At 32.7% G+C, this 24453-nt stretch overlaps 1 protein-coding gene and 1 long non-coding RNA gene across 2 annotated transcripts; one reads left to right on the top strand and one right to left on the bottom strand.

Annotated features, from left to right (window-relative positions):
• On the bottom strand, positions 15031 to 18427 carry LOC109709964. The gene is made up of 2 exons (XR_002216252.1): positions 18023 to 18427; positions 15031 to 17068 (listed from the first exon to the last, which is right to left on the bottom strand). It is a non-coding gene; the product is annotated as an uncharacterized LOC109709964 (long non-coding RNA).
• LOC109709963 (polygalacturonase At1g48100-like) lies at positions 15347 to 20533 on the top strand. Its single transcript, XM_020232362.1, has 7 exons — positions 15347 to 15691; positions 16062 to 16196; positions 17537 to 17704; positions 17804 to 17851; positions 18410 to 18617; positions 19196 to 19386; positions 20039 to 20533. The coding sequence occupies exons 1-7, from the start codon at positions 15368 to 15370 to the stop codon at positions 20393 to 20395; spliced, it is 1431 nt and encodes a 476-aa protein (XP_020087951.1). The 5' UTR covers positions 15347 to 15367; the 3' UTR covers positions 20396 to 20533.

Below are 24453 nucleotides of genomic sequence, written 5' to 3'. Positions count from 1 at the left end.
AAAAAAAAAAAAAAAAAAAAAAAAAAAAAAAAAAAAAAAAAAAACCCTAGCTGGATGATACAAAACCACCACCAGAAGATTGCAATGCAAAATCTCCCTTCCTGAGTTTGGCAATCAAATGCTTCCCTCAATAAATAATTTGACAACTCTTTTCCTTCCAAGATCCAACTTTTACTGCAGAGCAGTGCAGATTGATCAGAGCAGATGCTCACAAGATCTCATCTTTCTCCCAAACCCACCACTAAATCAGCCTAAAAGAGAGCCACCAGGAGATTCTGGAACTCTAGAAGCTTCTTCTTCTTTCTTTTTCTTTTTTTCCCTGCAGCACTTAAAAGTTAAAGTTAAAACCCCCTCTCACAAAATCCCATTTTTATCCCCCAAACCAAATTCACCCAAAACAAACAAAGAGATAATCAAACTATACTCCTCTAAACTTCAATCACAAAAAGAAAGAAAGAAAAAAAAAAAAAAGAAAAAAAAAAGGGAAAAGAGGTGTAAGTATAAATAATTTATAGATTTTTTACGCACCATCTTTTCTATACTAAATTTTTAGAAATATTTCTGAATTAAACCATTCGTACGAAAGTAAAATCTTTACCAACTGTACTACCAATCAGATACATGTCTCCACATTGCGGCTTTGACTAAGCCAATATTAGTTCACTTAACAAGCTTAATTTCCAATGTTTTATTAGGATTATATGCGTGACAGAGAAATCCAACTAAGCTCATTGCAAGGGACCAATCGGGTTTAGGCCGGGTTTTCAAAAACCCGAACCCAAAACCCGGATCCGAACCCGGCGGGTTTTAAAAATCCATACCCATATACGAGCCCGACTAAAAACCCGAAATCCGAACACGAACCCGAACCCGAACCCGAACCCAAAATAATAATTTCTCTTTATCATATTTCAAAATATATTATAGTAAAATCAAAATTTTCAAAATAAAATTTTTAAAACACAATCAAATACAACATTAAAACATTCATGCCATACAATATCAAAATCTGAATAAGAAAAGCACAAATTCAAATACTTAAAGACAACAATATATTCTTTAAATATCTAATACAATATCTAGATATCAAAATGTTATAATTTATTCAGATTTGGGTTCGGGTAGGGTAAATACAAAATCCATACCCGTATCCATATCCGTCGGGTTTTTATTTTCTATAACAATAACTGAATCCATATCCGTTTAGCTCGGATAAACCCGGCCCATTCGGGTTCGGATTCAGATAATATTTCGGGTATCCCAGACCCATTGACATCCCTAGGCCTACCCCAACAAGAGAAAATCTAAAAAAAAAAGAATTAAAATATAAATAATGAAGATCCCATATTATCCTCATGATGGGCCAGGTGGACCACAAGGTCCAAAGTAACTTTTTTCTTTCTCTGGGCCCAGTCCATTAGCTTGCCTCTCAAAGTACCCTCCCTAAATAAATTGAGATTAATAATTTAAGCCCAACTTGTATTTTATATACAGAGAGAGAGAGAGAGAGAGAGAGAGAGAGATGAGCTGGAATGCTATCGGTAGCAAACGGGCTCCTGCCACCGATTTGTTTTTGATGATGGAGCCTCCAAATCGACCGCCGGCTCCGCTGAATATGATCTATATCACTTGAAGTGTTTAGAAATTAAATTCCAAATCTTTTTGACATCATTTGCCTAATAATCAAAGGGTTTCAAAATTTAAAATTTTTGCAGTTGATATGAGACGTTTTCTCGCTTAACGGCGTAAAGATATCCAAATCAATTGAATTTTTGTTAGAAAATTTTTTAAGCTATTTAAAACGAGATCTATACTTTTGATTTTGATTACAAGACTCTTATCATCACTTTTTAAAGATTATTCATTTTTAATTAGCCGTCCATTTTTGTGTCCACTTGATGAATAAAAAAATAATATCGAAAATGCCTGAAATTTAATTTCTAAATATTTCAAGTGGCATAGATCATGTTCGACAGTGTCGATCGTTGATTTGGAGACTCCATCATCGAAAATAAATGGGTCGCAACGAAGCCCGTTTGCTACTCGTAGCATTCTAGCTCAACTCTCTTTCTACATATATAGAGAGAGAAAGAGAGAGAGTTGAGCTGGAATAGTGTTTGGACTCTTTTGCTATCGACTTTTTAGCTGTTAGATCTATACTTTAATCAATTCCACCCTTTAGATCATACTATTCAACCAATCGCCCACTCAACTCTAGAGGGACCACCACTAAACTATAGGGGACCACTATCATCCTAATCATACAATTTTTCATCCAATGGTTAAATACTGGGTAGTAAAAGTGCTGGAATACTATTAATAGTATTCCAGCCCAATTATATATATGTATAGAGTCTTGCTGGGATACTATTGATAGCACCAAGCACTTGGAGCTATCGAGTTTTCCACCGTTAGATTTAACCCTTTGACTATTTTCACCTATTAGATTATACTATTCAACCAACAATTTACTCAACCCAAGAGAGCCCACATCATCCTAACCGTACATTTCTTCATCCAAGGGTCGAAAACCTAATAGCACCGATAGCTTCGTACTATTGATAGTATTCCAATCTAATTCTATATGTATATGTATATGCATATATAAATGTATAGATATATATAGAGAGAGAGAGAGAGAGAAGCTAGAATACATCTAAAAACAACAACACCTTGGTGCTTTTAAAGTTTTCTACCATTGGATTAATCCTTAGACCATTTCTAGCCTCTACATCAAACACTATTCCATCTACCACCACTAAACCCTAGTGGGCTTCTATCATCCCAGTCCTACAACAACTCCATCAAAGGGCTACAAACATAAAAACGCCTACCCCTTACTACTTTTAGAAGTATTCCAGCTCAATTCATGTATATATATGTATGTATATATGTGTATGTGTGTGGTTAGGACTAAGAGATATGTGGTTAGGATGATGTGGAACCCTTAGAGTTGAGTGGGTGGTTGGTTGAATAGTATAATCTAACAGATGAAAATGATCCAAAGAGTAAATCTAACGGTAAAAAATTTACAAGCACCAAGAGCTTTGTACTTTTACAAGCACCATAGCCGGACTATATATATATATATATATATATATATATATATATATATATATATTTATAGTCGACTCATCTTTTTTTAAGATTATTCCTAGGGGTGTAATGTGGGCTTGCGGGCCGGCATAGCCCACATTTTCCGAGTCGAAACGGGCTAGGGCCTGGCCCGGCCGGCCCGTAACTAATCCGGGCCGGGCCGTGCCGGCCGAACTCCTACCCTTCGGCCAGGCACGGCCCCTGCCCGGAAGGCACGGCTGTGCCGGGCCGGCAGTGCTTCGGGCCGGCCCCTTTTTAATTTTTTTTAAAAAATATATATAATCTACAAAAATATAAACAATAAATAATTTTATTTAAACTGATATTTAACTTAAAATTTAAATTTATAAAAATAATTATAAAATAATAAATATTTAAATTTATTTATATATTGTTTTATTAAAAAATAAAATAAATTTGAGATGGGTTTTTGGTCCATTGGACCAAAAGGCAGACCTTGGGAATCTCCTGCCTTGGGCCTGGGTTCCGGGCTGTGCTGCCCGGCTGGCACAGCCCAATCGGCCGTGCCGTGCGGGCCACCGCTCTCCTCGGCCCGGCACGGTCCAGGCCCGTTTCGGGCCGTGCCGTGCCGGGCCGTCGGGCTCCAAATGTGAGGCCCAGCACGGCCCGAAGTGCCTGCCGGGCCCGGCACGACCCGGGTGCTACAGTGGTCGTGCCGGGCCACGGCCCGGCCCGCAGCCGTGCCGGGCGGGGCGGGCCACGGGCCGCCCGGCCCGTTTTACACCCCTAATTATTCCTAATTGGCAAAATATTTAAAAGTAGAAGTCGACTCTTCTTTTTTTAAGATTATTCCTATTTGGCAAAATATTTAAAAGTAGAAGGGTTTGCTTGAAAAATTATCTTATTTTGGCTTTGCATCGTTCTAGTTTCTGGAACTCCTCTGAAACTACAATCTTATAATGTGAAGATTTTTTTAGCACTAACAAGGACAAGTAAAAAGCTACTTTTCTATAAACGGTAGAAAATATACAGATCCATGTAGGGCTGAGACATAATATATTATCTATTTTGTTTACTAGATACTAGTACACGCAAGTAAATTTTATGATTATTTATTACTTGTTGTGATTTATTTACTCTTACACATTATTATTATTTATTATTACAATGATCTATTATCTACTTTTCTATAAACAGCATAAATTTATTCTGTATGGGGTTTCCGAAGAGAAACAACATGTAATTATAGCTCTCGTGATCAGAGCAACCGAGCGGAGATGCTCCGAAGTATAATTGTTTTAATTTCAAATTTCAAATTATTATTTATTCTTTAAAGTAAATTTTTTACTAAACGTTGTGCTTATTTTTGTTGTCTACCATTTTAGATACAGAGAGTCAAAATGTTTGAAATATCAGCGGGTGAAGACACGTCAAATAGACTTCATTTTATGGATACGCAGTTTATTTTGATCTGAATTAGATTGAAAAGGACGGTTTTTTATTAATATTCATTATAATTGGACATTCATTAGTTACTGCACAACTTCGTTCTCATTAATAAATTAATTTATTTAGTCGTTAATAATATAGGGTAAACTTCAAATACCACCCCTTAGTTTCGTACTTTCTCATTTTAGTACCATGTGGTTTAAAGTGTATCAAGTTAGTGTCCTGTAATTTCATTTTTATCTTTTAGTCAGCTTTTTCGTTAATATTTCGTTAAATTATAAACAAAAAAATTTCAGATACCCCATTTAAGTTTATCGAATATTCACTTTAGTACCCTTTAATTTTAACTTTGTCACTGATATAACGAAAAACATTAGTGAAATCGATAATAAAAAGATAAAAATGAAACCACATAGCACTAAATTGATACACTTTAAATCATAGTGTACTAAAGTGAAAAAGTGTGAAACTACAGGGGTGGTATTTGAAGTTTTTCTTGAATCTACTTAGCACCCATTTGGTTCGGAGTTAAGGGGTGGAATAACTCCTTAACCCCGAAGTTATTCCCAAACACCCAATTTGGGGGGTAGCGTCCCACCCCACCCCACTACTCCAACCAAACAAAATATTATTTTACTCGCTATCTTTTTTATCCCACCTACTCCAACCAAATACTATTTTACTTATACCTGAACTAAACCAAATTCTTAACTAAACACAAAATTATTCTAACCCCACCTTGAACTTAACTCTATTCCTCAAATAACAAGTTTTTACTTAACCTCGAACCAAACGGTAGCTTAAGATCTTCCATTTTGGAAATTCTTTCTTTGTATTCATGGCCGGTTGTTGTGGTACGGATCCGAATCATAGCATGTAGGATTCAGAGTGTGACAGCTTCAGTACTTATATGGCACCGTGCTGTCGTGCAAGCAATTAGTTACCTTACAATTACGTTTTGTTTTTTATTATCACTAAGAATCCCTCAAGATACTATTACTTTTATGTGTTATTGATGTGTTAGCACGCATGATATACGAACCTTTAATTGACTCATACGACAGTCCTAAAATATCATAGGCTATATTACAGAAAGCTCCCATGTAAATATTTGCTTTTTCACTTTCTATCTTTCACTTTAAAAAATTTATATTTTACCTTCTTAAAATTTCAAGTTGTTGCATTTAATTCCCTTCCGTCAGGGTTCCATCACTATTCCGTCTATTTTTTGTAATTTACACCAAAAATGCTCTTCAAAATGCTAGAAATATATTAAAAAATAATTTTTTTTTATAAAAGAAATAAGAATAATTTAGTCATTTTTTCCTCTCCATTAACACCGTACCACTTGAAAATATTTTTGAAATTTTAAAAGAGCAAAATATAAGTTTTTGAAAGTTAGAAAGAAAAAATGAAAAAAGTACTTATATTTTACCTTCTTAAAATTTTCAGTTGTTACATTTAGTCCTCCTCTGTCAAGGTCCCATCACTATTCCGTCTATTTTTTGTAATTTATATCAAAAATGTCATTCAAAATGACAGAAATATATTAAAAAATAATTTCTTTCTATTCTTATAGAATAAGTAAGGGCAATTTGATCATTTTTTCTCTCCATTAACACCGTACCCTTCTGAAAATATTTCTGAAATTTCAAGGAGACAAAATATAGATTTTTAAAAATTAAAGAGGAAAAATAAAAAAACAGATATTTATAGAAACATTTTCTGTAATTTAGCTAATATCATATAGATATATTATCATAACACATTAATAATCTATAAGGATAAAATATCGAGGCAGCGAAGAATATTTTATTTTTCTTGGAAACAAGCCAATGAGCATGATTATTAATTAGACCAATGATTTGCAATCAAAGTTGATGGTTCAAGAAACAATCAATTATATTATCTACTTTCTGGACAAGATATTTTAGAAGTATCTGAATATTCCAAGTATCTGAATTGATATAACCTTATTATTATTAGACCAATTTGCATAAAAACTCCACGAGTTTTGAACTTTTACAAAATTAGACCATATTTTTCAATTTTGCAGATTTAAATCGAATTTTTTGTCACCGGACGAAAATATTCTTATTACTTTTTTTTCTCGCTCTTCTTTTATTTTCTTCGTATACAAATGTCCAGACGCAGTGGGTGTAGGTAGGGGTGGCAATCCAGCTCATTGTTCGCGAGTCAATTCGTGTCCGGCTCGAAATGAGCTCGAGAACAAATCGCCCGTCTAATGAACGAGCCGAATACGAACTAAATTTTTCAGCTTTACACGAGCTAGGTTAGCTCGCTCATATTCTGCTCGATAACAGCTCGAATTCATGTATTTTATACTTATACAAATTATATAACCTATATATATATATAAATAAATAATTATATATATAAATATAAATTATTATTATTTGCATTTTAAAACAGTCAAATATAAAGGCCAATGCAATATAAGCAATCATTAGTAATGATTATATATGCTAAATATTGTGATTCATTAGATCACAAAATATAACGAATAAATCTTATAATGTTTTCCTTATAGTATATTTTTTCTAATTCGTTTTAAATTCATATTGCATAAGCGCGGCTCGTGGTTCGGCTTGTTAATAAACGGAGCCGAAACATCGAAAATAAAAAGAAAAAAAAAAAAGAAATAAACGACGAAACAGCGAATTTTTTGGCTCGATACTTTACGAGCCGGCTCGTGTTCGGTTGTTTATGAAATGAGCGAACACGAGCGACCCAGGCTCGCTCGTGTTCGGCTCGTTGACACTCCTAGGTGTAGGCCGCTAATGTCATAGCTAAATTAAATTATTTAGATGTTTAAATATAAACAACAAATTTCAAAAAAGTTGCATACCGAAATAAAACTCGATTAGAAGTTCAAGGAACTAGCGGTGCAATTTATCCTATTTTTGATGCTCAACTATAAGACGTTGCTTATACGAAAATAATATAATATTTTAATTATTATCATATCATCAATTATAATATTATTATATCACTTTCAATTAGTAAGATAAATTGATTTGTTAAATTTAATTATAATAATTTTAAAAAAAATTGAATTAATATTATAATATATTAAAATTTGAGGCAAGTTGTGTTCTCATGCTTACAGATCGTGCAAGCGACACTGAGAACTCCCACGTACAAAGAGGTATTTTGCATGGGTGAAATTCTAAACCATTTCTCTTTCTTTTTTTTTTTTTTAGAGAGAGATAGGTAGTACGCTATCGCTTCGTTTATTTCAATTAGAAATAACTTAGCTGAAAATGTGAATCAATTAGAATTCGAAATTGTGACCTCGGTACTAACTCTAAGCCTTTTGTCACTTGCTCAGGGGACGGTCGATAATCAAAACATTTCTTAATTTCCACAAATTTAGAGGAAAAAATAAAATAAAAACCCATAAATATTATAATTGCCTTTTTAAATGTTCCGACTATTACTAATGAAGGGTTAATTTCATTCATACCCCTCTAAACGTTCAAATATTATAAATATCCTCATAAATCACAAATATCCTTATAAATACTATCTTATAAATATATTCTCGTTGTTAATTTTATCTCTCTACCAAGATCTATTTAATTTAGATAGGTTATCATGAATTAGTGAAAATGTTCATTTTATTCTGAATTTTTAAAATTTTTTGAAAGAGCACTTTAATGTGATGAAATGTACAACAAATAAACTTTCAAACTGTCCTCACTAGTAATTAGTTTAGATAATGATACAAGCATTCAATTTAATACTATTAAAATATTAATAAAAGTCAATTCACATGTTATTTAGTACATTTGCACTTCTCTAACCTTGATTATAAAATTTAACAGATATCTGAGTTTTTTTTAAAAAAATTTGTAAACAATGCTAAATCGTTTTATTATATTTCAAATCTAGTAAGTAATTTTATGCTTTATAATTAATGATAAACTTTAATTTTTCAGCTATTTATTATTTCCTCTCTTATTTTAAAAAATTTAGAAATATTAATAATATTGGGTAAGATAAAAATATTATTCTTTTAGAATATATAATTCTTACAGAAATCCATGTGAAAATATAACTAAATAACTTTTAAATTTGTAAACTTTTAAATTTATGAGGTATTTACAAAAGTTAAAATTATTACTAATAATTAGAAACATTTAAGGGCAATTATGAAAATGATAAAAATCAATATTTTGATTGTTGTTACTGTAGATTTTAATAAAATATGTTTTGAAAGATATTTTTAAAAGTTTTTATATTTAGAGGGGCATTTAGAATATTTTCAACTTTTATAGAGGCATCCATGTAAATACTTACTGTTAGAGGGGCACATAGGAAATTGTCCTAAAAAAAAATAGCCACGTGGAGAATGCAACGTCGCTAGAAGCAAATGTTAGTCGTGCCAGTATACTGCAAACCAATTTTTAAAAATATAATTAAAAATAAATTTCTATAGTACAATAAATTATTTAATATTTTATATTATATATATTATATCATATATTATTTGACAGTACTGATCATCAGACGTTACGACAAGTACGAATATATATTGAACAATATTGGAGCATTAGTGTGATATTGAAATCAAAATTCCATCACATCCAAAAAAAAAAAAAGGCTTGTGTCACATAGCTATTTAAGGATTGAGCCAATGGGAGCGTGAACATGGGGGAAGGAAAGTTGGATACACTTAGTATACCATAAATCAACTCTAAAATATGAATTAAAATTAAGTTTCTATTGTACAATAATTATTTAAATATTTTATATTATATAAATTTATCATATATTATTTTACAGTAGTGATCATCAGATGTTACGACGAGTATCGAATATATTTTGAACAATATTTGGAGCATTAGTGTGGTATATGAAATCAAAATTCCATCACATCAAGAAAAATGGCTGTGTCACATAGCTATTAAGGATTGAGCCAATGGAGCATGCAACATGGCCGGAAGGAACGTTGGATACCTTAGGCTGCGTTTGGTTCAGATATAAGTAAAAACTGCTGTTTCAGGAATAGGTACAAGTTCAGATATAAGCAGGAACTAGACCAATTTTACGTTTGGATGAAAATTGAGTTGTTCCTAAGATAAAGGTAAATAGCGTTTGGATGGTTAAATTGGAACAAGAGAAATAAAAGTTATAATTTGAAATTAAAATTATATTATCTAATTAATTAACATCAAAATATTACTTAAAATAAATTATTAATAAATAATTATAAATAATAATTAATATTAGATTGATTCATTATTAATAATTATTTATAAGTAATAAATTAATTAATAATAATTATCTAATTATTAATAATTAATTATAAATCATTATTAATAAATAATAATAATTATTTAATTATTAATTATTAATAATAAATTACTAATAATATCGATTATCTAATTAATCAGAATAATTATTTTATTTTATTATTAATTAATAATTAAATAATATTATTAATAATTAATTATAAGTAATAAATTAATTAGTAATAATTATCTAATTATTAATAATTAATTATAAATAATAAATTAATAATAATATCGATTATCTATTTCTTAAGAAAAATAATTATTAATAAATAATTATTATTTAATTAATAATTATTATTATCTAATTATAAATAATTAATTATTTGTTTATTTATTTTATTATTTAAGCAATAGATAATAATTCAAATATATTAATTAGATTAATTAATAATTTACTATCATTAAAATTTAAATTTAGATTTAATTAACCTCGTTCTCATTCGGGAACAAGCTTGTTCCAAAAAAAAGATGGAACAGCAGTTCCAGCCAGTTCCAATCTTATACCAGCTAGTTTCATAAATCCGAGAACTACTGTTCTCGGATACCAAACGCTGCGTTTGGGAACAAAGAGGGGAACAAGGACTTATCCTCCCCCTTGTTCCCGAACCAAACGCTACTTTAGTATACCATAAATCAACTCTAAAATATAAATTAAATTTTAATTTTTATAGTACAATAAATTATTTAAATATTTTATATTATATAAATTATATCATATATTATTTGATAGTACTGATCATCAGATGTTACGATAAGTATCAAATATATATTGAACAATATTTGGAGCATTAGTGTGGATACGTGAAATCAAAATTCCATCACATCAAGAAAAATGGCTCGACATTGTGCCACGTAGCTATTTAAGGATTGAGCCAATGGGAGCATGCAACATGGCTAGAAGTAATGTTGGATACACTTAGTATACCATAAATCAACTCTAAAATATAAATTAAAATTAAATTTCTATAGTACAATAAATTATTTAAATATTTTTTATTATACATATTATATTATATATTATTTGACGAGTGGGGCTACTATGCTTCTGGAAGCACGGAGCCTTTCGTGCTTCCAGATCGTTTTTCATGTTGCGACTTTCGAATCGTCGATCGGCTGAGTTAAACTTAATCTAGAGTATTTGAAGTACCTAGAAAATAAATTATGCGATTTTTCGATATTATTTACCTAGTGAACGAAGGAGCTCAAAATCAACGGCTAAAAATAAAAATCTTACAAAACGTGATAATATGACATTAAAATTTTAGATAAAAAATATTGATCTTGTTTTATATAGTATAAAGAATTTTCTGTTAAAATTTCACGTGATTTGAATATTTATACACCGTTAAACTTGCAAATGGCTCACAACAGCTATTAAAATTATTGATTTTGAGCCGCTTCGATCACTAGGCAAATAATATCGAAAAATCATAAAATTTATTTTCTAGGTAGTTCAAATACTCTAAATCAAGTTTAACGGAGCTGATCGACGATTCGAAAGTCACAACATCGAAAACGACCTGAAAGCACGAAGGGCTCCGTGTTTCCATAAGCATAGTAACCTCACACTTATTTGACAATACTAATCATCAGATAATACTAATCATCAGATATTACGATAAGGGTGCGTTTGATTCGCGCTATCTTTTAAAGATTCCTAGTAATTCAATAGGAATAAAAAAATATGACGGTGTTTGGTTAAACGTACTAAGTAATCTAGTTGGTAATATTGAATTCACTTGGGAATAAGATTCACCCCAAAGTACAAATCTCATTCCCTTGAGGGAGGGTGGATATCCTCATATAAATAGATTGGGGTAATCATAATATGTCTAATCTTTTTTTTTCTTTCTACTCGCCGGCTAATTGATATTATTTTTCTTTACACTTTAACCTTATATCTCTCTCTAAACTTATTTTTCTCTCTAAAATTTAACTTTTTTTTCTCTATCTAAACTAAGCTTTCTCTCTCTCTCTCTTTCTAAAATTTCAACTCTCTCACTCCCTCTAATTTCGACTATATTTTTCTTTCTATTTTTTTAATTATGCTCTCTCTCTCTAACTTATATTTTCTCTCCCTTTTTTCTAAAAAGATGTTGAAATTTTTGGTAACATTATCTAAAATTAAATAAATAAATTAATTAATTAATTATATATTTTTTATAATATTAAATAATATGGCTAATTAATATTACCGTGGGAATCAAATACAGAAATTTTACATTCTTAGTGATAGGATGAATAGGAATAAGATTCTTAGATATCTTTTATTCCTAGTAATCTTTCATAATGCGAACCAAACGCACCCTAAGTATCAAATATACTGTACAATATTTGGAGCATTAGTGTGGATATATGAAATCAAAATTCCATCACCTAGCTATTTAAAGGATTGAATCAAAATTCCATCACATCATGAAAAATGGCTACGTAGCTATTTATTTTGAGGATTGAATCAAAATTCCATCGCATCAAGAAAAATGGCTTGACATTGATTTAAGGATTTAAGGATTGAACCAATGGGAGCATGCAACATGGCCAGGTGGAATGTTGGATGCACCCAGTGGACTATAAATCAACTCTAAAATATGAATCAAAGATAACTTTCTATTACGACAATAAATTATTTAAATATTTTATTTTATATATATTATATCATATATTATTTTGCAGTACTAATCATTAGATGTTTCAATAATTATCGAATATATTTTACGGTGTATATATATGTGTAGCATTAATGTACACTAGATGCAATCAATTTTTTTCTCTTTGGATCGGGTGTATACGAGAACATACACCATATACTTAAAATTATTTAATATAAATTTAAAATCTAATTTATTAAACATAATTTACAAATACGAAAAATTAAAAAAATATTAATAAAAAAATTAATGTTGAGAGAGTTATTTCAAAATGACCTATAGTTGAGAGCACAACATGTTTTTATTCTTATGAAATTAAGATTTACTTTGATAAATGTAATCAATTATATTTTTTAAATAAAATCCATCATAAAAATATTTAGTTAAATAATTATTAGTTAGGCTTCAAATATTTTATAATTAATGATATCAAAGAAAATATTTTTTAATAAGAAATAAGTGCATAAATTTATAATTTTTTATTTATAGTTCATATATATATATAATATTAGAAAGAATCTGCTACACAATTTAAAGTTTTATTTATTTGTTTTATTCTATTTCTTCAAATGGTTATAAAAAATAAAAGATCCACAATAAATAAAGTGTTAGCTAATATAGAATTTTATTGAATAATTAAATATGTAGAGACTCATTTTACTTATAGTGTAATAATTTATCATCATTTTAAATACTAAACTCGATCGCAAACAGAATCTATATACTATAATAATTAATTAAAATAATAAATTTCCGCTGCATCGCACAGACTTTTTAACTAGTATATATGACTTCGTGAGTTTTTTAATCTTGGGTATGTTAATTGTTTTAACGTTTAATAATTAGATTAGATAATTAGGAGGGGTTTAAATTAAAAGTTAAAACCACGTGCACGCATTAATTGATCCCTTTAACGCACACCCAAATTGCCCTACACGTGTATACTAAGCAAGAGTTTCATGTGTTAAGAATAGTTATAAAAAATAATAACAATAAATAAATAAATAAATAAAGTTAAAATATACTATATATTTTAGGAATAATTCACAAAATAATAAAAAATAAGTTATACACCATACCCTCTTTTAAGTGCGTACAGTTATTAAAGTAAATTCAATAAATTTAAGTTCTTATTCTATTATCTAAAACAATATTGTTAAACAACATAAAATAAAATAAAATAAAATAAAATAAGCTCCATCGATTTAAGATGGTGATTTTTTTTTTGTTTTTTGATTTGCGAACAATATAAACTCCATTCAAACCCTAGTATTTTTTTTTTTTTAATTAAACTAAGAGCGACCAAACTTCTTCTATTGTTTGATTCTCCAACAATACTAGGAATAATAAATGCATTAAAATTCGTGCTAATTCAAGGTGAGCATTAATAAAAAAAAAATTTCATAGTTTTCATTTTTCAGATAAAGTAAATCTGAGAAACAAAAATTTCTCTAATTTTTTTTGTGAAAACTAAATAAATAAATAATACTTTTTATGCCAGAGAATTATTTTAAAAATATTTTCCCTAAAAAAAAAAACCCTTACATCTTGTTTGAGCGAAAGGGTTGGATTTGTAACTTCACAAGCAATTTTGCAGGCCCACCCTCTAACAATATTTTATTTGCAAACTCGTCCTTTGCTAAGTAGTAGACACAAGAGTGGAAACAATTAACACCACCACAACCCGTGACCATTTTTGCATGCGTACAAAGCAAGATCATATGAATGATAAGTACCAATGTATTGTTATTGATTGCGTTAGCAAAAGCACAATAACAACAACAAACATAATATATTTCAAATGCATATAATTACAAACACAGAAGCTTTATTTATATTTATATTTAGTTTATTTGACAAAATATATAGTTTTTTACAGTTGCGACATAGATGTGCAAATTTTATTATTTTATATATAAGATAATAAAATTACCTCTAAACAATAAATATATATATAGTAAAATTAGGGGTGGCAATCCAGCTCGCTGTTCGCGAATTAGCTCATGTTCGGCTCGAAATGAGCTCAAGATCGAATCGTTTGTTTAATAAATGAGCCAAACACGAGCTGAATTTTTCAGCTTATTTAATACACGAGCCGAACAAGAACTGGAATAAGTTCACTCGTGTTTGGCTCCATGACAGCTCGAATACATATATATTTTATATTTATACATATATAAATAATGAATTTTTAACTTAAATCTAAATATAAAGTCCAAATCTAAATATAAAGTCCAACTCAATTATAAAAAAATTATTTATATGTAAAATTTCAACTATTAGATTAAAGTCAAATAGGTAGGAACTTATAAATTTATTTTCTATGCGTATCATTCATAATTTTTTTTAACTTGTTGTTCATGAACCAGCACGTGTTCAGCTCGATTATAAAACGAGCTGAACCCGAACTAAATTTTTGACTCGATACTTTAATGAACCAGTTCGTATTCGGCTTATTTATGAAACGAGCAGGCCTCAACTCGCGCATGTTTGGTTCGTTGACACCCCTATTTACAACCTCCAATTAGAACAAAAGAAGTTCCCAAACAAAATAATCACAAAAATAATTGTTACTGATTTTCACTAATATAAATAAATAACCTCCTATACTCTTCTAGTTAGCAAAAGTTTCATGCACGGAGAAAAAGCACTATTACATTGAAATACAAATAGGCCACTAAATTGCCACTAAATTAGCAATAAATAGTTCGACGAAAAATACGAAATACGTAAAGAAAACAAATAGGTTGTAGAGAAAAGAGGACATATGACAAAAGCATGACCAAATCATGATGTTTTTAAGGGTGGAGGATCCCCCCTATTTAAAGCTAAACCTTGTTTCCCTCCATTCATATCAACTATTAACACTTCCTCAAACTCCAAGCACAGCTCATGCGAAATTGTAGGAATATGAGGGGCTTTGTGCAAAATGGCACTATGGCCCTCCTCCTGCTCTTCTTCCTCGTTACATGCACGAATTTCGATGCATGCGGTGCGAGAAGAGCGAGGCATTTGGGTAGTAGCCACCACCACCACCATGGGGTAGGGGGGCCGAAGCCGAGCCCTTCTCCCCCGCCAAGCCCGTTATTGCCGTCGCCACCGCCGCCGTCGATGTCAAACCTGACTTCGACTCTGGACCGTCCCGCACTGAGTGGAACGGTTTTCAACGTCGTGGATTTCGGAGCCAGTGGCGACGGCGTGACCGACGACACGAAGGTGACAAAGATATAATCACCTATTCGGCGCGTAAAATACAACCTGATCGGCCTCACTGCAGGCACTGCAGTAGTAAAAAGCACCGAAGCTGGCGCTTCACACCACTGCAGCGCGCACAGCTGGGCCAAACAAGTCCTTAGACCTAAACAGATACAAGTTCTTATGTTTAAACTACTAAAATAATACAAATGAATATTGCAATCGACACCGATTACTAACTAGGTCACATTACATGCCCAAGAAACTAAAAATGAATAACCCATGCAAATTGGTTACCAACACATGATACACAACAAACAATTTAAAGTCAAAAAAGAGAGCACTAATTTGATTTTTTTTTTTCCCCCTTCCATTTTTATAAATTTTGCAGGCATTTGAGAATACATGGAAAGCAGCATGCAAGGAGGGAGGAGGATCAACAGTTTTGGTCCCACAAAATCTTCAGTTTCTAGTCGGGCCGATATCATTCGCGGGCGCTAATTGCGCGCCCAATATGGTGTTTCAGGTTAAGTACTATTGCTTAGAAGCATAAACAATAATAATGATATGAATATATAGTTCTCTATAATAATGAGAGCTTAGGTACCAACAATAATTAGCTTCCAAATATAAGGGAGATTAAGAGTGTACTCATTGGGTTTTTTAGTGCAATAGTTTTCTCCTAAAATTTTATTCTAAAAATAAATCTGTTAAATTTTTATTTGTAAATATAGTCCTATAACAGCTTTTAAAAGCGGTGAACCATTCACCGCTTTCTTTCTTTTTCTCATTTCATTCTATATTTCTACGATAATAACAGCGATGAATGGTTCACCGCTTTTATTCTTTTTCTACTACTAATGGGAAGTTATGAATGCGGTGAATTATTCACCGCATTTAGAGGTCTATTTTTATAATTATTTTTTAAAAAAAACTATTTTTACAATTATAAAAATTGATAGAATTATTTATAAAAAAAAATTTGTACTCATTAGTGCCATAGTATTCCCAGGGGAAAAACAAATTAATTAATTAAATTACAGCATCTTTTGACTTTTTTTCATTTTTTTTTCCTGGAGTTTATATGGTAAGAAACACGAAGAAATGAATCTATCTTTTTTTTTTTTTTTTGGCAAACACATCGTTTTATCAAAAGAAAGATAAGGAAAAGAAAGTACTATTGTATTTGTGTTCTTTGTTATCAAACAAAATCCATAAATATATAGTATGTAAGCAATTTAGAACTAACATATTTAAAGAGAAAAATAATATTTGAGTGCATTTAACCATAAAGAACTTGAGGAGAAATAAAAATTATAAAACAAATATTTTAATGAGTATTTTTACCTTCCTTGATAAGAAACATTATGCCATTCAACTGATGCTTAGTGACATCTCCTGCAATATAATCAGATGAATAAGAATGGGGGGAAAGCACATAGCTCAAACACAAAAGAAGAGAAAAAAAAGGTTTTTTAAAAAAAAACAATAAATCCCTGCTTCCAGTGATTCATATAATATGAGCTAATGTGCGACAAACAAGTGATTTACTAATCAAAGTTTGCAAGATACAAGTAATGTTCCATCTCCACTAAGCAAGGGCTTGGAACCAAAGCTTCTTAAATAGCTTCTCTAGTTCAAGAAGCAGCAAGCAAGCATTAGTGAAACAGAAACTCGGAGTACTTTGCTATGGCCAAAAGCTGAAATGAGATTTTAGAACCAAGAAGCAAAAACTCTAATTTGCTTCGACATCTACTGTAGTGAGAAGCTATATTGGTGCTTATTTGAAAGCTCTACTCCATCAGCACTTCAGCAAAAGCTCTAAAGCGAATAGACTCAAAAAGCTTTTTTTTTTTTTTTTTCCAGCTGGATGGTACAATACTAGCTCCAACAAACCACAATATTTGGGGCGCAGACCTCTCAACTTGGCTACAATTCAAAAACCTGAAGGGGCTCACAATCCAGGGACAAGGCACCATCGAAGGCCAGGGAAGTACTTGGTGGAACAGCGCTTCTGAGGCTTACGACAACCCAGTAAAGCCTCAAAAGAACCATGCCTCTAATTTCATAGGCTAATATTTACAGCAAATACATTTTACAATTATGACTTTCTCTTTATTCTGATTTGTGTAGGGAGAAAATTCAGAGATGGTTGAATTAATGCCAAGCAATAGACCGACGGTAAGAGCTTGTTGTTATCTTTTGAAGCATTCTTGGGGTTCCTTTCCAACCGAATGTAAGATCAGCTAGAAAGCAGTTAAAAAGAAGTTTCCAAAAATTCTTAATCTGGCATTAATACCTGAAAAAGTTCCAAACTCTCAACCAAAGAAAAATCAGATGATAGAAACTTACCAGAAAAAAAACTTTCAGAGCTTTCTCGACCCCGCTGGAGCTTCTGTAAAAGTGCTATTTGAGTAGGATTATTCAAAAAAGCACCAAAAACTTTCAATTTTCTTTTGGGAGGTGTAAAAACTTTTGCCGCCGTAGCAGAAGCAAAAGTTTCCGAGCTTCGGCTTTTGGAGGCTTAAGTCATATGAACAATTTAGATGAGCGCAGAAAATGACAGATTTTTTATATGAGGATCCTTTCATTGCCTGAAAGGGAAAATGTGGATAAAAATTAAGGGGTAAAGATGCAACTAGTCAATGCTTTTATAAGTTACAACTAACGACACTTGAAGTCTACATCTTTCAGTCATCTATCTTGAAAATTAGTGTGATTTTTTTGTCTGAATTCCAGGCCCTAAGGATATCTGGGAGTAACAATGTAGCAGTAGCAGGAATTACAATTCAAAACAGTCCACAATTCCATCTCAAGTTTGATTCATGCCAAGTTGTTGAGGTCCATGGTGTGACCATTTCTTCTCCAGGAAACAGCCCCAACACCGATGGGATTCATCTCCAAAACTCCCAAGGAGTTTCAATCCATAACACCAACCTCGCTTGTGGTAATTCCTTTGTCTTTGTTTACATAAACACACTAAAACTCCTGTAGAAGTGTTGTTTGAGTAGAGCTATTCGAAGAAGCACTAATAACTTCGTTAAAATCCCTTTATCAACTTAAGGTTTCTAGCTGGAAGGCCCAAAAGCTCATTTTAACTTCCTACGACAGCAAAAAACTTAACTGCCTATTCGGCTTAGCTTTTGGAATAGCTTCTACACTTTGAAAGCGGAAGTTTTCAAAGCCAAGTGTTTGAATAACAAATGACCTCAAGCTTTTGCTGTGGCAGAAAGCTAAAATGAGCTTTTGGACCCAAATGGCTAGAAGCCGTAAAGAAGATTTTAATAGAAAAAGCTTTTAATGCTTCTTTAAACAGCTCCACTCAAATAGCAACTTTTATAGAAGTTCCAGCTTGATCAAACAAAATCTAATGTTTTTCCTTCACCAAATAACTCTTACTGCTTCATGACGTAGAAAAGCTATTTTAAAAGCTAGATCAAAGAGACACTTAATGAAACAACAATTAGAGATGATTCCAATACAAGAATCTTATCATTCTAATGTGATACTACATATTTGTATCAGGTGATGATTGCATCTCCATACAAACAGGATCCTCTAACGTCTTCATACAAAATGTGAATTGTGGCCCAGGCCATGGTATAAGCATCGGTGGGCTTGGAAAAGGCAATACGCAAGCTACTGTTTCAGATGTCACTGTGCAAGATGTTACCATCAGTGGCACTACTAATGGAGTCAGAATCAAAACCTGGCAGGTATAACTCACACTATCCAGCTCAATAACAAGTTTCAATTTACCAGAAATTTAGTGAGCTATTCTGTGCTTCTTCCTCGCAATATGAATCACAATTTTTCCAACTAATTCGAAGAAAAAGCGATTCCCTAAATTTTTCTTGGTTTATTTGTCAAAGCATTACTCAGTAACTGTGCAGCTATCTTTGAGCAATCTTATTTATAGCCTCTTGGTCCAGATCAAGCTCCTCCAAAATTGATATTCTCAAAATACTATAATTTTTTTTCACTGTATTCGTCCAAGCAACTTCCCAACAGCAAAAGCAAAGGCTCAAATTCAATCTCCTGCCTTTAGGATCTCAAAAGCTTATTTCAACTTCCGACCACAGCAAAAGTTTTGGGCATTTGTTTGTCAAATGTCCAACTATTACTTTCAAAGTAAAGAACCGATTCTAAAAGCCAAGCATGCCTATTGGCCTAGCTTTTGAAATAGCTTCTCTACTCAAGAAGTAGATGCCAGGCCTTTACAAAGAAAAATATCTAGATCTTCTAGCTAAATGGCGAGCCAATGGCTTCAACATGAAGCTGCTAAAGCGCACTGATATTCCTCTATATTAATCAACTAATTCAATCACATTCCTACAATTTCCTAATAGCCTTACTTTCCTATCACAGGGAGGCTCAGGCTCCGTGAAGAACATAAGATACTCCAATGTGAGAGTCTCCGAAGTACAAAAGCCTATAGTCATCGACCAATTCTACTGCGACCACACCATGTGCACAAACCAAACATCGGCAGTGGCACTATCAGATATCACATACCAAAACATCAGAGGGACCTACACATTACAACCAGTCTACTTAGCATGCAGCGACGCCATTCCGTGCTCAAATATCTACTTAGATGATATAGAACTTCAACCATCAATAGATAACTCACATGTTTATGCTCCTTTCTGCTGGAAAGCTTATGGAGATCTACGCGCCCCCACTGAGCCTCCGATTAGTTGCTTACAGAGTGGAAAGCCATGACCAGTTAGATCAATTTTCACAGATACGTAATTAATAGTGTACAGTACACACATAGATGACCATCAATAAAAATTAAAGCAAGGATATTACACTGTAAAAATAGCAGTGCTGCATAGATGAATATGTACAAGCCAGGGGGGGGGGTGTGTGAGCGTCTATTGAGATTGTAGCTAGATGATATATTATATATAAATATATGTGCATTTTACTAGTGAAATTTTGGGCCTTGTTTTTTATTGTTGTTGCCTTTTGTCTTTTACATACAAACTGTATATGCTTAAGTGCATAGGTAGCTGGATTTCTGCAATTTCGCCATTGCCAGTTAGCTTGCCCTATGGATGTAACAATGTATAGATAGCGAACAATCCGCCATCCACTAGCACACTCCGCTACATAAAATTCATGTTCAAAGAGACGGCGGTGACACCATATGAGGCCTTACTATCACTATTATTTCTCACCTTTTTGAAGAAATTCTTGTAATCACTTGCTGCAGAACAGGCAAAAGCTTCAAATTGAAGCTTCTACTTTGGGAGGCAGAAGCTTCCTGGAACTACATAGAATCCGTGTTCAAATAAAAGACGGTGACGCCAAACGCAGCCTTAGTGTCACTATTGTTTCACCTATTTGAAGACATTCTTGTAATCACTTGCTGCAGAACAAGTAAAAGCATCCAATTGAAGCTTTTGCTTTGGGAGGCAGAAGCCAATTTTAGGTTCTCGGAACTACACAGAATTCATGTTCAAAGAAAAGGTAGTGACGCCAAACACGACCTTAGTATCACTATTGCTTCACCTTTTTGCATGCATTCTTGCAATCACCTGCTGCAGAGCAAGTAAAAGTTTTAAATTGAAGCTTCTACTTTGGGAAAAAGAAGCTTTTTTCAGCTTCCCAGAACTACAAATGTTCTCGAACTGAATTGCTTGCTGGGATGCACAAACATAAGTTCTCGAACAGAGAAAGAATTCGAGTCTATTTGGATGCACGAACATAATGCGCAACATATCTTTTCAATTTACTCAAGAAACGCATAGTTATTGACTATAAGGATCTACAAAAAGAAGTTTGCGACCTTATAATATACACACCTCTAAATCATATAATAAATCGCCTCATAGGTGGAATGTACTATCCTAAAGATCACAATTACTATGAGGACCTTGCGACGAACTAAAATCAAACTCCTAGGTTCACGAGTTATCACTGAATAACTTATTCCAACATCGGAATCTTAGAAACTAGAATATTTTGGCTTCGATAAACAAATTATCTAATTTTAACAGCAAAATTGTTCCAATAATCCAACTATGGATCCCCTTTTAGGGTCCTTAAACCATTTAAAACCCTAGAAAAGGAGCAATGATAATATCATCCAACTCCGAAGAAACCCTAAAAAGGGTTTTGAAAGAGTTGTGAAAATGATGTAAACAATTTATAAAAAAAAATTTAGGAAAAAAAAAAAACACAAACCTCATCGCCTTTGCTTTGGAGAAATGATTGAGGGGACCTCAAAATAAAAATTACGACAATTTTTTATTATTACTTTTGGTTTAAGAACTTTCCTAAATTCCACTTTTGCCCTCAGAAGCTTCGGGATTCTAGCGCGTTCTACAAGGGTAAATTTGTCATTTCATGTTTTTAAAAGATGTGGTTCCAAATTTTCGGGGCACTCGGGTTTTTTTCCGTTTAACCCGATCCGCTCCATGCAATTTACACACAATACAAAACAACCTACCAGTCACAAAAGAACGCGTGTCCTTTACACACGTGTCACATAACTATTCGTAGTTATAAGAACACTCGTATTGAACGTCGTCCACGAGATCCCCACGTGTATTTATACGCTACCTCTCTTGTGCTTCTTCTCCCTCATCCGCTTTGTAATAATATATCTCGTCGAGAGAGAGAGAGAGAGAGAGAGTGAGAGAGGATGTTGAGGGTCGGGGCGAGGCGATTTCTAGGGTTAGGGTTTCGCCCCTCGTCGTCGACATGGGGGGTGGGGGTGGGGGTGGTGGGGGCGAGAGGGTACCATGAGAGGGTGGTGGACCACTACAACAACCCTAGGAACGTGGGGTCGTTCGACAAGGACGACCCCGCGGTGGGGACGGGGCTCGTGGGGGCGCCCGCGTGCGGGGACGTGATGAAGCTCCAGATCAGGGTCGACGACGCCACGGGGAAGATCGTCGACGCGTGCTTCAAGACCTTCGGGTGCGGCTCCGCCATCGCCTCCTCCTCCGTTGGTAACCTCCCTCTCTCTAGGTTTTTAGTGTTCTAGGGTTTGAGTTGTTCTTGTTTTGCGTCCGGATTTGATGGGGGTTTGGTGAGATCGATCTGATTCGAAGGGTTTTGAGTGATGTAGTTAGACGAATATTGGTAATATTTGGTCATTTAAGGTTAATTGGATCGTGCTAGGTGTTCCCTTGATCGTGTAGAGCGCTATTATCTGTGAATTGAAACAATTATCGCATATAATTGCCCTAAAAGATTAAGTACTGATCATGAATTAGGGTTTTGTTCCTATATTGGCTAGGTCACAACAGTGTAGCTATTATCTGTGAATTGAAGCAATTATCGCATATAATTGCTCTAAAAGATGTAGTACTGATCATGAATTAGGGTTTTGTTCCTATATTGGCTAGGTCACAACAGTGTAGTGATAGCGGTAACATTTTCAACGTGTATAATAAATCATATCTGTTCTATATCCAACTTGTTTAAGTTTTCAAATTACAATCGTACTGCTTTCTACATGTTGAAGCCAAAATAGCTTTTTATTGCTTGAAAAGATTTCGCATTAATCAGAAATTTGGGTTGTTTTATTCTTTGCTACGTTGCAATTGTACAGTACAAATGTACACCCTTCATTTGTTGATGGAGAGGGGATAGCTAGAATAGAGTTAATTTTAGGCTTTGGTACCAATGAGATTTAGGGGCTTAATTAAACAACATAGTTCTATATGGTCGTACTTGTTCGGGATTAAATTTTCAGTTGTTGGAATACAATCATCTAAATTACTGATCTATTACAGCATTAGTATGTTTGTTAATTGAGGTTATATGATTCTTGTGCTGCTTTTTGGTAATTAAGCGAATATGAATGGTATTGAAGTATTGAACTTTGTTGCAGCTACCGAATGGGTGAAAGGAAAGCAGATGGAAGAAGTGTTGTCAATCAAAAATACGTAAGTGTTTCTGTTCTTAGCTCTTTGTGATCTCTTACTTGCTATGTTTTTTGTAATAGTATAATGCTAACTACGATAGTAATGTTTTATTTGTTTTCTAGGTCTTCAGAGTAATTATACTAGCAGTATTAATGGAACTATGTGCTTATTTATATAATAATTTCTTATTATTTCTTCCAAAAGGCGTAATATAGTCGATCAATCTTTGCTTTGAGCGCTACCAGTGTCACTATTTGATATCGCATTGAAGAACTTTGTTAGGACTTGTTAAATATTGATTCATAACTTTGTGTTCTTTAATCATTTTGGAGTCAAAAGTATTTGGTACAACACCCAAATCTACTAGTGAGATTGTGATTGGAAATCATATTGGTATTACTTCTAGTTATGATCCTCTCTATTATAAGCAGGCCTTGTAGAGAGCGTGCAGAACTGAATGCAGCAAAATTTGCAAACTTTCAAGTGAGAAAAATTAGTGTATTGAATTATATGCTGTAGTTTTTCATTCAAATGATTTGGATGAAAATTTTTTTCTTTAAATTTAGCGCTCATCAACGCTGGTTTTTACTTTTTACTATCTAAATGCCCAGTTCCGTCTCTTTTTAACAATTGTGATAATCTTACTTGTCGCACATAAAAGGCACCAATTAGCAACTAATCACTTTGCAATTAGGTGTGGCCAGAAAAAATCTTAACCCAAAAAACTTATCAGTGCTAAATAAGGGTACCAGAAAATTGTGGTGACGACATTTTAGTGAATTATCAAACACTTTCACGGATTTTCTTGGGCGATCTTATTGAAGTTAAAACTGAAGTGCTTATTTTCGTGGTTTCTTGACAAAGCAATCAAGCTACTCTTTTGATCTTCTAGTTTAA

This window comes from Ananas comosus, linkage group 5 (assembly GCF_001540865.1).
Source record: "Ananas comosus cultivar F153 linkage group 5, ASM154086v1, whole genome shotgun sequence".
Taxonomy (NCBI): domain Eukaryota; kingdom Viridiplantae; phylum Streptophyta; class Magnoliopsida; order Poales; family Bromeliaceae; genus Ananas; species Ananas comosus.
This window is presented reverse-complemented; position numbering and strand designations above follow the sequence as displayed.

Excerpts from the sequence above, each read along its gene's own strand:
- LOC109709963 (XM_020232362.1), top strand. The coding sequence starts at position 15,368 with ATGCGAAATTGTAGGAATATGAGGGGCTTTGTGCAAAATGGCACTATG. Across the intron at positions 16,197-17,536 it reads CGCCCAATATGGTGTTTCAG|CTGGATGGTACAATACTAGC; the intron begins GTTAAGTACTAT and ends TTTTTTTTCCAG. Across the intron at positions 17,852-18,409 it reads TGCCAAGCAATAGACCGACG|GCCCTAAGGATATCTGGGAG; the intron begins GTAAGAGCTTGT and ends TCTGAATTCCAG.